Source organism: Hyaena hyaena, unplaced genomic scaffold, assembly GCF_003009895.1.
Source record: "Hyaena hyaena isolate Hyena2069 unplaced genomic scaffold, ASM300989v1 scaffold_549, whole genome shotgun sequence".
Lineage (NCBI taxonomy): Eukaryota > Metazoa > Chordata > Mammalia > Carnivora > Hyaenidae > Hyaena > Hyaena hyaena.
This window is the reverse complement of record NW_024081180.1, coordinates 192,545-213,576: the sequence shown is the minus strand read 5'-3', so window position 1 is coordinate 213,576 and position 21,032 is coordinate 192,545. Positions and strand designations below refer to the sequence as shown.

At 37.2% G+C, this 21,032-nt stretch overlaps 1 protein-coding gene across 1 annotated transcript in view; it reads right to left on the bottom strand.

Annotated features, from left to right (window-relative positions):
• Positions 1–937: 937 nt before the first annotated feature.
• THEMIS (thymocyte selection associated) overlaps positions 938–21,032 on the bottom strand; it is a 176,276-nt gene continuing 156,181 nt past the window's right edge. Inside the window, exons 5-6 of the mRNA XM_039255840.1 lie at positions 15,115–15,262; positions 938–2,604 (exon numbers count right to left, since the gene is read on the bottom strand). Coding sequence (XP_039111771.1) covers positions 2,573–2,604; positions 15,115–15,262 — 180 coding nt within the window. The 3' untranslated portion in view covers positions 938–2,572. The remainder of the gene's footprint in view (positions 2,605–15,114; positions 15,263–21,032) is intronic.

Genomic DNA, 21,032 nt, shown 5'->3' with positions numbered 1-21,032 from the left:
TCTGGTCAAAAACTACTTTCTGTGGAGAGAAAGCAAATGCAAAGGCTTTGAATCAAGATCGTCCTGCCATGTGTGATGGGCAGTGGGGAGGCCACCATGGCTTGAGCTCAGTGAGTGAGAAGAGGCCAGCGAGGTGACAGCAGTAAATCATGTAGGATTTTGTAGATCATTTTAGGAATTTTGGCCTTTACTGTGAGTGAGGTGAGAAGTGATGTGGCATGAAATAATGTGTTTTAATGAGATTCGTGCTGGCTACTTCATTAAGAATAGACTGTCAGCAAGAACAGAAGAATGGTGACGGGGTTAGTACAAGTGGAAGCAGTAGAAGTGGTAAAATTGTGGAAATATTTTTGTGGCAAAATCGGAAGAATACTTTCATTCTACTAGATTCAGTCTTCAGTGTTCCAGCTTATTGGGATATATTCCTATGAGTTTTATATATCCTCTTCCTTTTAGAAGTAACTTGTATCTTAATCCTATGGATAAACATACAGAAGTCTCCCTAATGTTGACTTTGATCTTAAAACAAACACTTTTTATATTAAAGTCCTGGTTATAAGAGCTGAACACCTGGTTATAAGAGCTGAGAGAACATTTTCCTTTCACCATTTCTCACTCCTTTCCATCTCCTTCCCAAAACGGTTTGCCTGATTCAGTTAGAAAGAGCGCAACATTCATAACTGGATATCTTAGCAGCTATCTATACAGCCTGACCATAGTGTGAAGTACGGTCACTGGGTCCAGCGTTAGGGGTCCCTGGCTGTGGCAGATGGGGCAGGAGAACAGTATCTCCCTTCTCCTGGCATCTTTAACACGGGCGGCCCTCTTCTTAGTAGTGAAGAATTGATTTCAGTTCTAGCTAAAGAATTTTAACTTAGTTGTTATAGGAAGATAGTTATTCCACAGTTAAAAATGATAAAGGACACATACACACAAATACAAATGAAAATTAGAAAATTTATTTCAACCTTCCAAAATCTTCCATAGATGAACATGAAGTTGATTAACACCTTTCAATAGCAATAGAGCTGGAAGCACAATACCTAAAAGGATTTGTATTATTAGAGATGGTTTTATATGATGTCCACTAAAAAGACCCTGATGGTTTATAACCAAACTAAAACATGCATTCTCTTGATTTTCTATCAAAGAATTGTACCGAGTAAAAGTACTAATTTACTTGTTCTCATGTAGCAAATAAAAACCCCTGATTATTCATTGTTATTTGACAAATAGAAAATTGTTCTGTGAATTTTATGAATTTGCCAACATTGATAAATTAGAGAAGGGAGTTTCTGTGGAATTCAATAATCAAATGTGAAGACATAAGCTTTTTGCAAAGTTCTTGCTCTTATGGGCCCAAACCAGCAAAATAAATAACAGTGAAACCTTCTCAGAAAATTTCCGACATTGCAAATTACAAACTGTAGCATCACATAAAGTCACTAATACAGTCTTTAGGGTATTGGAAATCAGGATTCAGTTCCACTTAAAAACAAAAAAAAAAAAGGTAAGAAAAAGTAAACTATGTTTATCAATACAAGCACTGGATGAAAGATCTCTTACTATATATTTTTTTTCTGTCGAAAAGATGCTTCATGATTTGTTGTCTTCAGTGATTCTTTGGTACTAAACCAATGAATAATTTTAATATCCAATAGAAAATAATTATGAGAGAGGAGATTAACAGTTTTTGTATAGAGTATGACCTATGAACAAATTCCAAAGCTTGCCATTAAATTCCTATGTAACTAATAAGAGAACTTCTCTGGCTCTTCATTTTGCTGGAGCCAAAATAATATGTCCCTGTATACTTAATACATCATGACACATAAATGAAACGGCTTTCCTGTAATCCTAACAAGCATTAATCTGAAGGGTTATCTAGTATACAGTACATAAAATAATAAAGCATATTATCTCATCTTTGGTGATGTTATAGTCATGAACTCTGGTTGTTACGAGGCAAGGGAAAAAGTTATAGAAAATTCCTGTGACTCATGATAGCTTTGGGTGCTAAGCCTCAAACACACTTATTTATAAACAAACTGAAAATGTGAAGTCAAATTCGTTTTCACAGCTCCAAGGAAACCAGATAAGAAACTATTTTAAATCACCCTCAGATATAATTATTTTTAAAATTATTTTTAGCAGGAGTAGTGATAATTCTAGAAAGAAACCAAATTCTGAAAAACTGAAAATATTTGGTGAGCTTTCAACCTATTTTCAACTGGTTTCACCTAGAAACTGAAATATAAAATTCATTTTCAATCGATTCATGGTTGCAGGGGAAATAAGAACCACAGAAAGTGTGCACATTAAATAAATATATCCTAACAATAAAACAATATATACAGACTTTGGCACAACAGAACAGATTATGTGAATTCCATATCATAGGTTTCTCTTTAATATCTGTTAAAACTTTTAAGGTTGTGTTTTTCCTTTGCCGTGGCCGGTCAGGTTTCTTCTGAGGTCTGTTGGGGAATAGTTGTTTTCAGCTTGAAGGCTAAGCTTACTTTTCCATTGCAACATTTATGTTCACTGCCCAGGTGGCCTCAGTCGCATCTCATTACTTCTGATGTTTTTTACTTTTGGAGATTTCTAGAAGTAACAAAAAATAAGAAGGGTTCATCAGAATTGTGTACTGCAAATAGCCAGGAAAGAAACTATGTGCTTTCAAATACTGTTTACAGTATACTCACATGCATATATGTTTTTTGGAAAATAATTGGAAGCTAAATGAAAGGAGGCAAAGAAACAACAACAAGAACAAAAAAACCCAAAACAACAAACAAAATAAACAAGGAAGAAATATAAGCTCTTCAGAAACAAGATAGATATTTCTATGAGGTAGGAGACAATACCTTAAGTTTGTAAAGTGTTTTTCAGTTTACAAAGTTCTTTTCTTTGCATTTTACTTTAGGAAAAAAACTATATTATACAGGTAATGTAAAGTAAGAAACCAAAAACAAAACCCTGAATCTGCAGTGAAGAGGCCTGCCTAGCAATCACACAGCTAGTAAGAGACTGAAGCTTGACTGTGCTCTGACAGTGTCTGATTGCAGACCTATCACCTCGGCTGCGACACATGGCCTACCGAATGAAGCCCAAACCTCGTGGAGTTCCAAAGACTGGACAGGAGGAAAAGAGTAGCTATAAAATTTAAACTGAAGAAAAAGTAACAGGTTCCAAGTGTAAGCAGAATGATATACAGCTTCTAAGAGCGTATACAGATTTGCCGTTAACATAAAATAATATTGTATCAAGCCCTCAAGTAAAGCAAGCTATACTGCCGATAGGAATTCTGTCTGTGTTCAAGTAAGACATTTCATTACTTTCCATTATGGCTCTTGAGAGCATGGGGGATGGGAAGCTTAAAACAATTCTACTAGCATGTACTATAATGGTCAAGAGGTACAGAAGACCTGTCATCTCCTTTGCTGTCTAATACCTCCATTGTACTAGTCATCTGTTTAGTAGCCCTGAAGAGGAACACTCTGAGGCTCTTGACTCTGAGCTCTAATTAGCCTAGGACTTCCTCCCTCCCTTCTTTCCTTTCTTTTCCTCTCCCTCCTGTCTCCTTCCCTCACTCTCTCTCTTTTTCCTTTTGTTTTTTCTTCTTTCCATCTCTCCTTGTCTCCTTCCCCTTCTCTCTTCTCTCCTCCCCTACTTTCTCCTCCTCCACTTCTTCCTCCTTTCTCTTTTAATCCCTCCCTCCTTTCCTTCCTTCCTTCCTTCCTTCTTTCCTTCTTTCCTTCCTTCCTTCCTTCCTTCCTTCCTTCCTTCCTTCCTTCCTTCCTTCCTTCCTTCCTTCCTTCTTTCCTGCTACATACTAGCTCTATAACCTTAAGGAAGTTATATAGCCTTTATGTGCCTCATTTCCTCATCTTTAAAAAGAGAAGATAAGGGATAATAATTTCTATTTTAATGAGTTATGACAAAGATTAAATGAGGTAATAGATGTAAAGAGTTTTACATTTAACACTAAAGAGGTTTACTGTCTCACCAACTGTTAGCTATTTTTATTGCATGTGTGAAATATAAGGACAAAGTATAGTTTTGTGACATCTGAGGAGCTCACAGACGAACTGGGAAAGAAGAAAGATGTCAAAGCAGAAAGAAGTAGGATTTCTCCACACATCATGCTAATTTCTCTTGAAGACTTAATTTATGCTCCTGTGTCAACATCATTCAGTGCTAACTGGGGCATGGGGCTGCAATTAGGGAGTCTGGTGGGGGCAGTCTGGATTCCAAGCTCTTCTTTATTTCATTCTCTCTCATCATCTGCCAGTCCCAACTTCCACCTTTAGATTTCTAGGTCTTCCTCACATCAAAAACAGCAGTAAAACTATACACTGTCAAGTTTACATTATAGATGAAGGAACACAGGCTTTTTAGGCAGTATGCCCAGATTTAATTCCCACTTCCATCACCTACTATCTTTGTGACTTTATCTGTAAAAAGGGATAACAACATTATTTCTCCCTCACAGTATTGCTTTTCTTGGGGGGAGTATGGGGCAAGGGCAAATGAAGTCAATATATTGTAGTATAGAGAAAGCAAATCTGAAGAACTAAGTCTAATTCCTGACTTATGGGCTGTGTGTCTGGAGGAATCTCTGAATTCCATTTCTCTACCAAGGAATGAGTTGTGATAGTAATAACTGAATCATAGAGTTGAGGAAATATCAAACAAAATAATGGATCTGCAAGTGCTTTGTACAATGTAAAGTGCTACAGAAATATTACCTGTTATTACCATCTCATATTCACATAAAACTATTATAAGCCTGTAGTCTGAAAGTTCAATCTGTCATCTTGACAGTTATTAGTCTCACTCTCCCTTGTCAATAAACTGATTTAAGATAGTTCATAGTTAAGCAGAAAAATGGGAGGTGAGGGAATTAGAATAATTAGATTATTTCAGTATAAAATAATAGGATTTAAAGAGTCTTAGTTTGGAGGGGACCTTATAAGTTGCCTTTCCCTGGCTGATGGAGCCCAATCTTCTATCTAGTGCAAGAATGCCCCAAATAATACCTGTGTTCTTGTGACCAGTTCAAGTTGACAAAGCAGATTTCACATTGAATAGAAACAGAGTCCTTTATTGTATTAACTTTTAAGAATCTCAAAACATACAGGAATTGACTTTTTTTGGACAATTATTTAGGTTTTAAAATTCAAACTGATTTAGAAGCTTCAACTCTTTTGGTATTCAACAACCATTCCTTTTGGAAATGTCACAAACTTTAGATGGAGGTGATGTTTCTTACACTGAATTGAATATTCGACTGATGGCTTTTGAATTCACATTTACTTAAATGACCAAATTAACCGAGGGATGTGGAATCATGTACAGCCCTTGGAGATCAAGCCAAACACTTCATCCATAGAGGAACAGATAAACAATCCAGTTTTGTTTTGCTCTTCTCTCTAAAAAATATTCTTTAGTAGTTAAAATCTACATCTTTGTAAGAATAACCTATTATTCAATCCACAAAATAAAGCTTTTCATAGGTAAAATCAAATGAGTTTTTTGAATGAGAAGATTAAGGTGAAATAAAAATGTCCATTACTTCTTAGTTTAGAAGAATCAAGTTCAAGTTTATCTAAAATTGCTTTACATTATCTTCTAATGCTGATGCTTCCTAAAGAGTGAATTTGAACCGCTGCTAGTCACACCTTGCTCATTTTCCCTTTGGGGAACTTTGGATCCAGCCTCCTCAAACTGCTCAAGCTGATGATGAACAAATAGTAGAACCTGCAGAAAGCACAACTACTACTTATAGGAGGCAGCTCAACTGTGAAATGTGGTTTCCTGGAATCTCCTCTCAGCATTTCCAACCGTATATTCATCCATTTACCCATTTTCATATCTGTACGTATCCTCTACTTTCCTTTCCTTAGGACTTTTTATAATTAAGTTATTGGTTGACATTGAAATAGCTGCTTTATTCTTCCTATCATCATATTTCATCATTTCCTAGAGGTGAGTCTTATACTCCTGGCAACTATTTTTGCACATAAGAAATGTTTCATAGTTGTCACACATTATCTATCAAGTACAAAATGGGAATCTGGGGCTCATTTCTTTGTTCAAAAAATATTTATCAAGAGAGCCAGGAAATCTTTGGAATCTAAGGATAGAGCAAACTGATAAAAACCTCTGCCTCTATGGTGCCCTCATGTGAGGAAGGTGATCCTTGGTCAAAATAAAGGCATAAGGAAAACAGGCAGCCTTAGATAAGAAGGTTACGATTTTATTTAATTTTTTCTTAAAAATTTTTTAATGTTTATTTATTTTTGAGAAAGAGAGAGACAAACCGTGAGTGGGGGAGGGTAGAGAGAGGGAGACACAGAATCCGAAACAGGCTCCAGGCTCTGAACTGTCAACACAGAGTCCGACAAGGGGCTCAAACTCCTGAATGGTGAGATCATGACCTGAGCTGTAGTCGGACTCTTAACCAACTGAGCCACCCAGGTACCCCATGGAAGGTTACAATTTTAAATAGAGTGTTTACAGAAGGGATCGCTAAGAAAGCAATGGCTAAGGAAAGACCAACAGAAGACAAACCTAAAAGTCATGTTATGTTCTCGGGGAAGATTATGCATGCCATTTTTAAAAATATTTTTTAAAATGTTTTATTTATTTCTGAGAGAGAGAGAGAGAGAGAGAGAGAGAGATACAGTGTGAGCAGGGGAGGGTCAGAGAGGGAGGAAGATACAGAATCTGAAGCAGGCTCCAAGCTTTGAGCTGGCTGTGAGCACAGAGCCCTTCTTGGGGCTTGAGCCCACAAACCGTGAGATCTTGACCTGAGCCGAAGTCGGACGCTTAACCAACTGAGCCACCAAGGTGTCCCTATGCATGCCACTTGGAAAAAACATTCTGTAAAGGCACTGAGGATGGAGAATGTCTAGAATTTCAGAAAAACAGTTGGGAGAACAATGTGGCTAGATAGTGAGAAAGGGGAAGAAGTAGAGAGACCACTGGAGGGTTTTGAAGAAAGGAGTTACATGATCTAAGGCTTTCACACACGCACTCTTGGCTGCTGTGTTGAGACTGGACAGTATGAGGCAAGGGCAGAAGTAGATTTGGGTGCCTGGTGGCTCAGTTGGTTAACTGTCCAGTTTTTGACTTTGACTCAGGTCAAGATCTCATGGCTCCTGGGTTCGAGCCCCACATTGGGCTCTGCACTGAGAGTGAGGGGCCTTCTTGAGATTCTTTCTCTCTCTCCCTCTCTTTGCCCCTCTCCTGCACATGTGTGCACATGCTCTCTAAATAAATAAATAAACCAAAAAAAAAAAAAAAGAAAGAAAAGAAAAGAAAAGAAAAAAAAAAAGAAAAGAAAAGAAATAGACTGACTAACTAGGAAGCCAATATAAGAATCTAAACAAGAAATGATGATGCCTTGGATAAGATTGACAACAGGGAGCATGGTAAAAATCAGTCATATTCTAGATATTGCTTGAGGATAAAACCAGTAGGGTTTGCTGATAAAATGAGTGTGATGAGTGAGAAGATAAAGGTTTGTTCATAATTCTTCCACTACATTGTTTTTCAAAGTGTCGTCTAAAGACTTCCTGCCTCACAGTCACACGAAAAAATATGTCAAAAATAAATTCTTAGTTTCTACCTGAGAACTACTGAATTAGAGTGTTTAGAGCAGATGATAGAAAACTTTTATTCTAAAGGACCAGAGAGTAAATATTTTAGGCTTTGCATATGGTTTCTGTCAAAATCACTCAACTCTGTGGATACGATATGAAAGCAGCCATGGGTGATATTAAATGAATGAGTGTGCCTGTTGTTGCAATAAAACTTTATATAGACATTTAAATTTGAATTTCATGTAATTTTAATGTGACAAAAAATTTTTTTCTTTATCTTTTTCAAACATTTAAAAATGAAATAACAAATATTCTTAGCTCATGGACATACAAAAACAGACAATGGGACAGACAGACCAACTCAATGCCAGTTTGCTCATCTTGCTCTAGAAAGCAGATTCCAAGAATATGTATTTTTTTCCAAGAAATGAATTTTTAAGATGTTCATAAAGTGACTATTTCATGTACAAGAACTTAGAGAATCACTGCAATAAGTTTTGAAAGTTACTATCATCATTTCTTTTTCTTTTGCTTTGTTCATTGATCAGAATAAAAATGCATTTCTTTAATAAAATGAGAATTGGAATTGGTATGAAATAATAGATAAAAGAAAGATTCTCATCTGCCAACAAGAAAAATGGTTAGAAAAAAAGGAGAAAGGAAATTTAAAATAAGATTGACAAGTTATATATGAGGATTTTTAGAGAATTAGGGAGAGACTCAAAATTATATTATTTAGAAGTAAACTTTTAAAAAATGCCTTTACCATTAAAAAGGATCAATTGATGATTTGTGCATGGTTCCATAGAGTTCAAAGGCAGAAGTCACCATACAGATCCAGGACCCTGTTCTACACAAGTGAAGATACTGTCCTCAGTCTTGAGAAAACTATTATTTTGCCATATGAAAGAATATCACCTATTGTAAGTTGGACCCCATGAACGTAGCTCAGTTGTTAGGTCACAGTTGTTATGAGTTTACACCATGACACCTCCTTTTTTTCACTTGATTATCTAATGCTTTGATTGTTCCTTCTTTCTAGTATCACACTCAAATCATAAAAAATATAGGGGAAACAAGACAAAAATTCATTTATTTAAATGGATCTATTAGTCATAATCATAGTACAAAACACTCATTCTAGGCTTAAAAACTGATTTTGATTTTTCATCTAGTATTTCTCAACTTCATCTCTACTTTGCTAGCATATGATTCTCTTCTTTGACTCAAGGTTTAATTCACCAAACTTTTATTTCTGAGATTGAATCAAATAGAAATTGATGATTCTAATTTCAGAGAAAATAATTTTGGAAAATATAACTCAAATGCAGCATCCAGCCCTATATGAAGTGGAAATGAAAAGAGAAAGGAAATGGAGGGGAAGACAAGACTTCAAACATGCTATCTCAATAATCCATCTTGGTCTAACACTCCTGACTCTTAGCAGCTGGAAGATATATTTCTTCAAATCTCTAACAGGTTCCTTGGTAAACTCACATTAGACATGGTTAAATATGATGCCACAGCAATCAATATAGTGCTAAATAAAGGCTGTTGACTGACCCTATGATAATAATAGCTTTTTGGTGTCTACTGTGTGCCAGTCTCATTCACAATTTCATGTGAGGCAGGTATTTTTATTCTTATTTTACAGATAAAGAGACAAAAATCACAAGAAAATGTGACATTCATTGAAATAAGAGTTCAGCCTGGGGTCTTTCCGGTTGCAAACCCTGCGTATTTCCCTCTAGACCTCATCATCTTGCAGAATGTTTCCCCAGTGGTTAATGTTGCTGTCCAGATGCAGCTTGAGGGGAGAATGGAGTGAGAAGAAAAGAAAAAAGAAAAGAAAAGAAAAAGGTTGCTTTGCCTAGAGAACTGTTTTTCCCTTTCAATATAGTATATGATTTTGCTTTTACAATTAACATTCTGCTGATGAGATCTCCCATTGGTGAAGGCTGACGAGTCAGATTTTCCATGAAGAACAAGCACTGCAGGAAACAAATTAATCTCTAGGGAAGAAGAGGGGCAAGGCTATCAGTACTCACACAACCGCTTAATAAGAAATGATATTTCAAAACTGTTGAAAGAATGAAATGACTGTGGGTTCTCCTTCCAGCATATTCTTAAACATTCAAACCTTCCGAGAAGAGGGAAATCGGTTGCTATAAAATGAAGAGCAATCTTACAACATTTTACTTTAGGCTGTCAGTACTTCCAAAGTCAGATAGTATTCCCTGGAAATGTCAGAGAAATCATACCAGTGTCATTGTTTTGTTTATATTATGAAAAATCTGCATTGATGTTAAATTTTTTTAATTTTTTAATGTTTTATTTATTTTTGAGAGAGAGATAGAGACAGTGTGAGCAGGCGAGGGTTAGGGAGAGAGGGAGACACAGAATCCAAAGACAGGCTCCAGGGTCTGAGTTAGCTGTCAACACAGAGCCCAACGCGGGGCTCAAACCCACGAACCATGAGATCATGACCAGAGCCGAAGTCAGACACTTAACTGACTGAGCCACCCAGGCATCTCTGATGTTAAACTTTTGATTACCAGTTTGATATTACAGGAACAAAACAGATGAACATAGGAGAAGGGAAGGAAAATTAAGACAAAAATAGAGAGGGGGGAAAACCATAAGAGACTCTTAAATACAAAGAATAATCTTAGGGTTGCTGGAGGGGAGGTGGGTGGGGAAGGGCTAAATGGGTGGTGGGCATGGAGGAGGGCACTTGTTGGGATGAGCACTGGGTGTTATACGTAAGTAATGAATTACTGGGTTCTACTTCTCAAACCATTATTACACTAGGTGCTAATTAACTTGGATGTAAGTAAATTAAATAAAAGATAAGCAGGTAGACCTCTTTCATGGGATGAATGAATGAATGAATGAATAAATAAATTGTTCAATATTTTATAGAACAGGTTTTCCAGTCTTTGGAGTAAGGGTAATTATTGTGCTTAGAATTACACACTACTTACAATAATACTGAATTACTGAAGTGTTCCTTTATCAAAATTGAGAAACAAGAATATGTTTTATGATATCTAAAGTATTGTCTCTTGATAGCATGTTTGCAGTCATTCTTCAGTCAAGGTCTTTAATACAGAAGACCAACCTTGTCTAACTCTCAAGGTAGTCCTCATAGAGAACTCCATCATGTTTCATTTCTCATAACACAAGTAAAATCTAAAGTTTAGATTAAACATTAATTTTGAATTAAAGCTCAATATAAAAATTTATTTTCCAATAGATTCATTTTTCATCTGTAGCATCTACCTTGACCTCAGTGATGAGTTTTTCCACAGAGCTTGTTTTGTCTTCCCTGTTTAATTGACCACAATATGAAGGTTCCTGCATGTGGTGAATCACTTCTATGTGACTTCTGCTTAAAGATGACCAAAGCTGCATGCTACATGATATCAGAATAGGCCACAGAATCTCATGCTTTCAGAATTGACAGGGCACAGAGATTACTTGGTGTACCTCTTCTTTTGATAAGGAAACTATAACTCAGAAAAATGAAATGGCCTGTGACAAAATGACAAGACATCTGGGTATGGCAAAGCTGGAACTAGACCTTGGGATGCCTATTTTTTGTCTTGACCTAGAGGTCTTCTCACTCCTTGACAAGTTGAATTTATGGAGGATGAGTTCGGTATGAATTTAATCTAAAGATGGAGGAATAATTAGAAGAACATAACTGAAGCTTCAAAAGAAGGGAAATTCCATTAGATAGCTTTGGTCAGGACAGTACTGAACTTGCTCAGTAGAGTATATTTATGTAGGGCAAAAACAAATAGGCATCTTTAAAAGATTATCTTTTCTGGCAAAGAGTGCAGTTTTTAGAGAGATGCATAAAGAGGAAATCTTTGTTCAGCGAGTCAGATCACCACAAGCAACCTCTGCAATTAATGAGTTGACCTACATAATAACCCAGATCCTTTTCACAACTAAAGGATCATCTTCTGATACCAAATGACTTTGCCCTTGGCTGAAGGAAGCCACCTTACCCACAGTCCTGTCCTCTTCTCAGGAGCCACTGTACTCAATGACTGATAAAGGCCTGGCTCCCTCACCCCACTACAGGACAACTCTGAACAGCCACACCAGCCACAAGGCTTCCGGTGGGAACAGTAAAGGTCTCTGTTGTGACTGTATTATGATTCAACTTCCCCCTCTGCTCAGACCTGCCCTTGTTTCTCTGCCTTATGTGTTGTTCACTCCTTATTGAGCACTCCCAATAAACGCTCCACATTCAAGTACACCCAGGGAACTAGATATGAAACAAATAGCTTAAAACAAACATTTGTACCGAACATGTGTTGTCTACCAAAAATAGTACTTTAACTGAATAAACAGTGAAGTCCTGTACTCTTCCTGAGTGATTGCAGCTGACGGGGAAGATGTCCATTAGGGAGGGTCAGGGCTTCCCGGTCTCTGCAAAATTGCACTCTATCTTGGATTCAGAGGAGTCAGTGTCTCATCTCCAAAGAAGGTTTCCAATTGACTTCCATGCCCATGGGATTCATAGGGGCCATGAATTTTCCAGGAGAATACAGTCTTCAAAGGAAAAAAGTGCAAGCCAAAACTCAGAAACCACAAGAGCCACAGCAGGTGGTCACAGCCAGCACTTTGCAGAAGACACTATCTGGAAGCGAAGTTTTTCTTAGCGATCAACTCATAAGGATGAAAAAATTAGTTATAATAGCTATGATTTGATTAGAGTTTATTATGTCCTCTACCAACTTTAACCTATTTTATCTAATAGAGTCTCCAAAATAGCCTATGGTGTAGCCCTATTATTAACCCAATTTTACAAATAAAGAGATAGAGACGTTAACAAATTGCTCATGGTACACAGCTAGCAAGTGGGAGCCAAGATTTAAACCTAACAATCTGAGTTCAGACTCCAAAGGTTAACCACTTAATCATTCCACTTTCAGAGGTCTGTTCTTTTAGTAATTTATGGACAAAACGATGTACAGGCTTAATAACAAAGTTCTAAAATAAGATGTGGGCATTGCCAACCTGCCAAGCAACCAGAGTGAATCAAGGACCCACAGAAGAAGGTCATGCAGGAGTCTAGAGGAGCCATTCACATTGGTTGCTTAGGGAAGAGGAGCCGGGCTTGCCAGCACGGATCCTGAGGTACAATTTATTGCTCTCCTGGCCGCAGTGGCGCAGCCTCTCAACACACGATGTGCATTCAGCCATTCACAGCGAATCTTCTTACTATTTATGTTCAATTCTAAAATAAAGAATTCCCTTTAGTATAATGATTAGATACACATTTGAATTGGTCCCACTTCATCTAACTGGAAGAACAAGAATTGGGTGCCCAAAAGGAGCAAAACAGGAGAGGCAGCACCCCTTTCTTCATAAGCTTTTTGCTTTTGTTTTTGAAAAAATTTTTAATGTTTTATTTATTTCTGAGAGAGAGAGAGAGAGAGAGAGAGAGTGAGCAGGGGAAGATCAGAGGGAGAGGGAGATACAGAATCTGAAGCAGCCTCCAGGCTCTGAGCTAGCTGTCAGCACAGAGCCCGATGCGGGGCTTGAACCCACCAACCGCGAGATCATGACCTGAGCTGAAGTCCGACGCTTAACCGACTGAGCCACGCAGGCGCCCCATGTTTTTGTTTTTGTCTGTGATGTGTTACAAAAACTCTAAAACTGGTACACTTACCAAAGGGAATTTGGGAAATTATTGACTTCAGTCGAAGCACTAAAAAGAGGGGAAAGCTCAGAAAGGGTATCATTTGCTTGTCCTGATCTCTGTGGTGGTTCCTGGATACTCAGAGGTGAGCTATCTGTGGTATATCATAAATGTTAAATAGAGATCCAGTGAAGTTTTTGTTTGTTTGTTTGTTTTTGCCAAATAGACATATATTATATCACAGAAGAGAAAAATGAACCTTGAAGAATTACATTTGTTTTACCTAACTTTTGTATTTTTATGTACAGAATTGTCATACACTCTAATTCATAATGAAGACAGCTTATTCTGTAATTGATTGTAATTACAAATGGGAAAGCAAATGAAGATATTCCCGAAGGAGCAGACTAAACAATTTCTAAATAAATGCATGTTGAAAGTAACCTCAGTAAGGAGAGGTCATTTTACTCTTCTTAAATAAAGTTAGGAGTCTCACTTGCTTAAAACCACTACTTTAATTCCAGGTTCTTCTTTTTTCTTAAGCTATCACTTAGAGGTGACATGTTCAAAGCAGGTGCTGCCCGGGTCTGTGACATGCTCTGCACTATTCACTCAGGGTGCAAAGCTGGGGCTGTCCAGTGCCACCCCAGGAAGGGGCACACATAGGGGTAGATCAGATAAGTTTTCCTATGATTGAAACATAAACTTTGATCTCAGGAATTTTGTTATCTGGTACTTTTTAGGATTCCTACTCTTAAGGGGAAAAAGTTTTCAATGAATTAATAATGGCTTGAGACTCAATACACTGCAGCAATATTCATTGCAGTAGTTGTTCCTTTTATAGTCATGCTTGATTAGTGTTTGAAATTTGCAGGAATTGCAATATGCATGGCTTTCAAAGCCCTTTACAGAATTTCATTTTTATCACTCGGCAAGAGTCAATGAAAAGGCAATAAGAAAAGCTCTATGGGATATTTTTATAGGGGTGTCAAAAGCCAGTAAGCTAACTACATGAAAGAACCCAGATTGTACAGACAGAGTTTGAGCAGAAACACTTCAGAGACTTTATATCTAGTATTTTGACTTTTACATGCCCTTGGAGGAAAAAAGGAGTGCTAGCTACAAAACCAAATAAGGAGAGGAAAGGAACAAACCATATGCTTAAGAATAATTACGGTTTCCATTTTCCTACAAACGAAATGTGAAGTTTCAAAGACAAAGTGTAATAGAAATTGAGCTGCTTTGGTGTGTTTAAAATATTGCCAAGAAAGAAAATTCTCATTTCCCTTGCTAACGCATCCCAGATTTCTACAATATGGAAGTTAGTCGGAATGCTATCAACTTCTCCACAAGTCCATTTGTTCTTGTTTTGCTTTTAGTAGAGATGAAAAATATCAGATCACCATCCCTAGAAATGAAACTATCATAATTCACATATACATTAGGTTACTTCTTTGACACATCTTTAAAGACATCATAGTTGCTACCACCTCTTCTCAAGCCATTAATCCTTCTTGTTAATTCTAGCAAAAATATTATTGTCATTATTTAAAAATATTATTGTCATGATAATACAAGCAATCTTAAAATGCATCCTTGGCTGTGAAAACCATAAATGAAGAGAATAAAATAAAAATAAAAAATAAAAAGGAACAATGCACAGAATTATTATTGGGAGTGTCTAATATTATGCTGCACTTAAAATTACATGTCAGTGAGATCTGCAGTTCAGGCAGTCACTCTGTCGGAGCCATATATATTCCAAGCAAAGTGGGAGTAAGAATCTGTAAATTGTGCATTTTGTCATGGGGGCAATTAACACCAGTGTCATGTGGCTTAACTGACCTGCGGTTACATTGGTGGCTGCCACGACAGTTGCCGCACTCTTGCTTTTCTCTTTCTCCAGATTGGCCAAATCATTTTGACAACCAACTGGTACTTTTGAATCCAGGCCAGCTTGATGTGAGTGCAGTTTCTTGTCTTCATGGAGACTCTGAAATGACACAGACCAGAATGATTGATTTCACAAGTAAATTATCAGTCCAAAATAAATGCTTCCCAGAGATACGACAAGGATAAACATTTTTCATATGGCAAGTTATGTTTGTATATCTGAATCAGAACATTCAAAATGTCAAAGTGAGTTGCAAATTACATTTTCATCAGTATATTTTGGTAATCTAGGTGTGGAATTGTTAAGGCAATCTAAGTGAGTAGAGTAAGAAGTCATCTGAGACTCAGAAAATCATCTTCAAAGCCTATTTGTGTATATTATTTTGTTTTCTTGTGAAGCTTATATTTCTCATTTAAAGCATTTCATTCAGTTTTTATTCTTATAGTTAATTAATACAGCATTTCATTATGTATTACATAACTACATATTGCATAATGAAGAGGAGTTTTCATTTCTGCATTATCTATAGCCTTTATATAAAACAAATCATAACATCTACTTTACATTAACTCACATTTTTATCAGCATTATGCAAATTGACAAAGTTATCTACTCAATTTAAGGATAATAATTCATCCTAACAATGAGTTCTTAAGGCACAACATCAGTGAACCCTAAAACACCTCTCACATATAAGAGGTGTCACAGTGTTTGATGTTACCCTGACATATTGTATGCTTTAAAAGAATCCTCAGATAGGAGCAAAAACTAGAGACCTAACTAAACAGGAAACTGAACTTTCAGCACTTTGCTTCATATCCAAATTCAGACTAGAAGGTTTTCAGTTTAAATATGGTTACATAATATTTGAAGATTCATAGAGTGAAAATTAGCCAGTCAACTTTGGCCATCCTTACTAAGCATTTTGGTTCACTAAAGGATAGGATAATGAACAATTTTTCTTAAGTTCCTCCTGCAAATTGTGTACAGCATTAAATTTACTAAAAGCTTCATTGAAAGCCCAAATTAAAGGATTTTAAAGCTTGGAAAGGGCCAATAAGGAATTTAGGGTCTTTCATGATTAAATAATTCACCCAAATAAACAAAATCAATGGTGCCAAGCCTTAGGGATATGTTTCCCAACCCATAGTCCACTGCTTTTCAGGCCACTCTACAATCCATCTGTTCATTTATCAGTTCAGTGTGGTGGATTGGTTGCATTGATGGCCCCAATTCTTCACCCCTCTCTGTATCCATGTCCTCTCCATGTTATTTTGCCATGCTCTTCTATGCTGACTTCTGACTTGTCCATGTGACTTCTTCTGGGTCAACAGGATATTGACACATGTGACACAGAGACTTGAAAGATACTTGCACAGTTGGCTTTGCTCACTCTTGCCCTTTCACTACCCCATGAAGACATGCCCAGGCTAGCCTACTGGAGAATAAGCGGGACAGAGAGTAAAGTCAGGTCACCCCAGTCATCAGAGCTGAGACAACCAACAGCCAGTAGAAACCCAGGTATTTGGGTGAACCAGCCTCGACCAGGTCAGCTGAATTCCACAGTTTAAAGGGACATTAAAGGGACATTGTCCCTACCTCCATACCTTGACTAAATTTCCATTCTTCATTGAGGATAGCACTTCTACTGCAAATGAAGATGGCTGCTTATTCTTCCACATTCTAGATACCCTCAGCTTGATATTCTTGCCCATAGTACTGTCCATTGCATCCTTACCTCCTTGCTAAAAATCTCTGCTGCTTTGATATTTCTGCCAACTAGGTAGGCGCCATTTCCCTTCTTGTTGGGATCACCCATCTACCATTCTCTAGTCACAATCCATCCTTCATAAAAAAGACTAGATTATCATTTTCTCTTCCAGCCCCATGATCCTGGATGATATTCATATCTACACAGACATTCTATTCAAAACCCTGACTGAATCCCCTTATTATGAATGAATTTTTCATTTCTCTCCCTTAGACATTCACTCCCAGAGCCACACCTGAAACCTGTCATAACAACCTTTTCCTGGACCTCATTGGAACCTGGGCTCCATTGATCCTTCTACTTTCTCTATATCCACCAGTGTCCAAGGCTCATTTTCCTTTTTTCTCTACACAGCATCCATCCCCGTTTGAAAACTTCCATCTGTCAGACTTGATTCTACGTGAGCCTTAAGCAGCACTTGACATGTCTAGTCACTCCCTTTCTTTGCCTTAGAGTCCCTAATACCACCCTGACCACTCGTTCTTAGTCCCCTTTGCTGTTTCAACCTTCTTTACCTACACATTGACTGTTAACACTTTCTCAAAGTTTTTTTTATGGACCGAGCTGTCTTTGTACCACCTTAGATAATTCCAACAGTTGTGTGGCTCAGTTTACTCTCTATGTGCTTTGACTCCAAGGGTGAGGGGAGATTTATTAAATGAGATGAACAAGGGCTTCAGTGCCATGTAAGTATTCTGGACTCCAATTCTAATGTGCTTTAGCTTTACAACTCCACCATTATTCCTTCCTGTCTTAAGGCTTGGATCTTCTGTTTGCCTAGAACATTCTTCACAAACTCTTCCTTTTAAATTGATTAAGTATCAAGTTCTTGCAAGTCTCCTCTCACCATAGCCTTTAGCCAGCACCTTTGTTTTCTAGGTTTTGAGTAACTTGTAGTTCTACTGTGAAGCAGTTTTCACAATATAATTAAATACTACGTGATTTAGTGTTTAATGTTTATCTCTCTGGTTAAAATACAAACCCACTGAGAATAAGGACTATGCCTGTCTTATTCACTGTTCTCAGTCCTTATCTCAGTATTTTAAATATAGTAGGTATTACATAACCACATACTAAATTAGTGGAGAAATGCATGAATAATTGTAGATTTAATTTTTATGACTTTTTCTTTGGCTAGCCTGTCAATGTCTACTCTATAGTCACATGTTCATATGTTAGAAGTGATTTCCAGTCATTTTGAACAGTAATATTTATTATATATTTGAAAGGAACACATGTTTCTAACTTGTTTTTCCATAAAAAACACATATTCCAAATTTTGTGCTTTTAAATAAATTCACTGCTGCAAATCACTGAAAACACTATCATTATATAGTGTTCCATATATTTCTGTGGCTTGATTTAGATTGGTTACTATCTATGAAAACTATAAATCAAGGACTGGCTATATTAGGGAAATAGAGAACTTAGTGTGTATACACTATGGCCCCGTATTCCCCAGGCATTATCCTGACAATAATGGAAGAAATAAAACTCTGTCAGGCACTGCTTCAATGATGTCAATCAAACCTTCCACCTGAAGATCAAGTCCAGAGGAAAATGAGAAAAATAAAATGTGTGCAAAGAATGGAGAGGAAAACAGATGAATTTGAACTGGCATGCACCAGGCCTTCAAGACCACTCTACAGTTGTAGTTCAAAAATAAATCCTGTTTATTTTATATAATTTCCCCTTCTTATCATTAGAAATGAGTCATTATAATCCTGTCTGCTAATATAAAACAATGGTTAAATTACTTTTCATGCTATTCTTGGCTTGTAGTTTGTATATTGCTTTTAGTGGTCCCTCTGAAAGCGATGATCCAATTACAAGACACTGAATATTTTTCTCATGAACAAAGAAAATAACAAATTAATACTACCAAAAAAAGTATTTTCTTTCTTCAAATACATCTTTCATCTCACTCAAGGCCATGTTGTCAAGGAGAAAATCATCCTCTTCCATGCACTTCATTGAGATTCTCCGTTCATGATTACATTCCTCCATGTCCCTTCTCCCCAAGGGTGAGGTTTGCTTTTCTTTAGACAGTCACATAGGGCCTGTATCGGCCCAGGGACTAAACATCAGTCACATTTAAACAACACGAAGTATCCCAGATAACGTACTTTACTTTCTACAAAAAATCAATTGCTCTCCTAACAGACTGAAAAAGCGTCCTCTGTCTCTGCTTATATAAACAACTATTCCTTTCCACTGCTTGTACTTTTTCACTTCAGAAAAGCGAATACAAGGGATATGTGACATTCAAGTGGTATTTGGAAAGAAATTTCCCATTAACTAACTTTCTTCCTCAGAATTAAATTACACTTAAAACAAGAACAATAGTAACAGTAATTCAGCAACTATACATTAAAATAAAGAAATGAAATTCCAAATCCAATCATAAGAAACACAGGTTTGCACATTCAAATTATCGTTCCAGGAGAACATGTAATCCTCTATGCCATCTGTCTTCTATTGTGAGTGTGTGTATGTGTCTATATTTTCTTTTTTATTTGTTATATGGATGAATCACCATAAATAATTTAGAAGATTATTAACTGCCTTAAAAAAAACTAATAAATTTGTCATTGTGCATTAAAAAGACCCAATTAAATAGAGGGAAATGTTTGGTTTTTCTGAGGAAAATATTTAAATAAGCAAGAATATAAACTGAAAGTAATTTAAAGTTGATCATATAAACAGTCCTCTCTTTCAGACAATATCTGAGTTTTCATAGAATTATCCATGTATGCTAGTAATCTGCCTTTTTACACAGAATATGTTCTTTTGTAAATATATATATATAATTATGAGAGACAGAAAAAGAGAGTGCGTGTGTGTGCAGTCGAGGGAGGGAGGGTCAGAGAGAGAGGGAGAGAATCTCAAGTAGGCTATCAATGCAGATCCCAATGTGGGGCTCAATTCTACGAACCGTGAGATCATGACCTGAGCTGAAATCAAGAGTGGGACGCTCAGCTGAATGAGCAGAATATGTTCTTTATATCAACTGCAAGAGCGTCCTTTTGAGCTTGTTCCACTCTATCCCAACAAACCATCTTTGAGAACTTTCCTGTCCCTTGCAGCCTGAGGTTGTTTGCAGGCAGGGTTGCCCAGAGCTGTGGTTGCAGGGCCTCATTTCATCAGCCCAGCAGAAGCCCAAGGCCGCCTCTCCTACGCATCCGAGAGTTCCAGGCTGTGGCTCTCCTGTGTGAGACTCTTTGCTGGCATCCTTTACCCTCAACAAGTGTTTCCTCCTTCAGTCATGCAAATGAGACCATTCTTCAAATGAGACCATGCTGGCTGGGCTGTGAGCAGGCAGCTAACTGGGCACCTCAGCAGCAATAACAAGTGCGTGCATGTGGCTTGACACTTGGACACTCTTGGCCTAAATGTGGTTAACAAGTGGGATAGATCTGTCTCTCCATTGCCTGCTGCAAGTACCACCAGAAGTTCAGGACATTAAAGAGTTGAGGTTTTCTATCTGCCCTGCCCTTGCCCTTGGGTCAGAGAAGAGGCAATTGGCCCATGCAAAAGAAATATGTCTATACCTGCTTCCCTAGTTGCTCTGATTTAAAAAAAAATGACAGCTTTCTATCATAGCCCTTCAAGAACTTCTTCTACCTGCTGAACTTACTGGGACCAGATCCAAGAAAACAAATTCTGCTGGAACTATTGAAGATGTTATCATACGTCATATATCAAAGATGTACCATGTTCTCCGGGAAAGAAATCCTTCATTTACCTTAAGACTACTTTAAACCTTAAATTTCAAAGACATCTTTCCAGAACATAGTATGTATTAAAGAAGGTTTTATCAGTATTAATATATTTCAGTTGCATCTTCCGCTGTTTGCCCTGCTGAAAACAGGCAACTAGAGCATTTGACAGCTAGAAGTCCTACCATCCTGATTTGACCATCCTCTTGAGGGAAATCAAGTCCTAGCTCACAAATGCAGAAGGAACTCAGTATAATCACAGACTTTGTTTGATTTAAACAAGTTTAAGAATTTTCCTTCAGAGGACTCAGGGTGAGGAACCTCTTCATACCCTTTTGTCAAGCTCAATTCCATCTGCTTCTTACTGTTCTAATCTTCT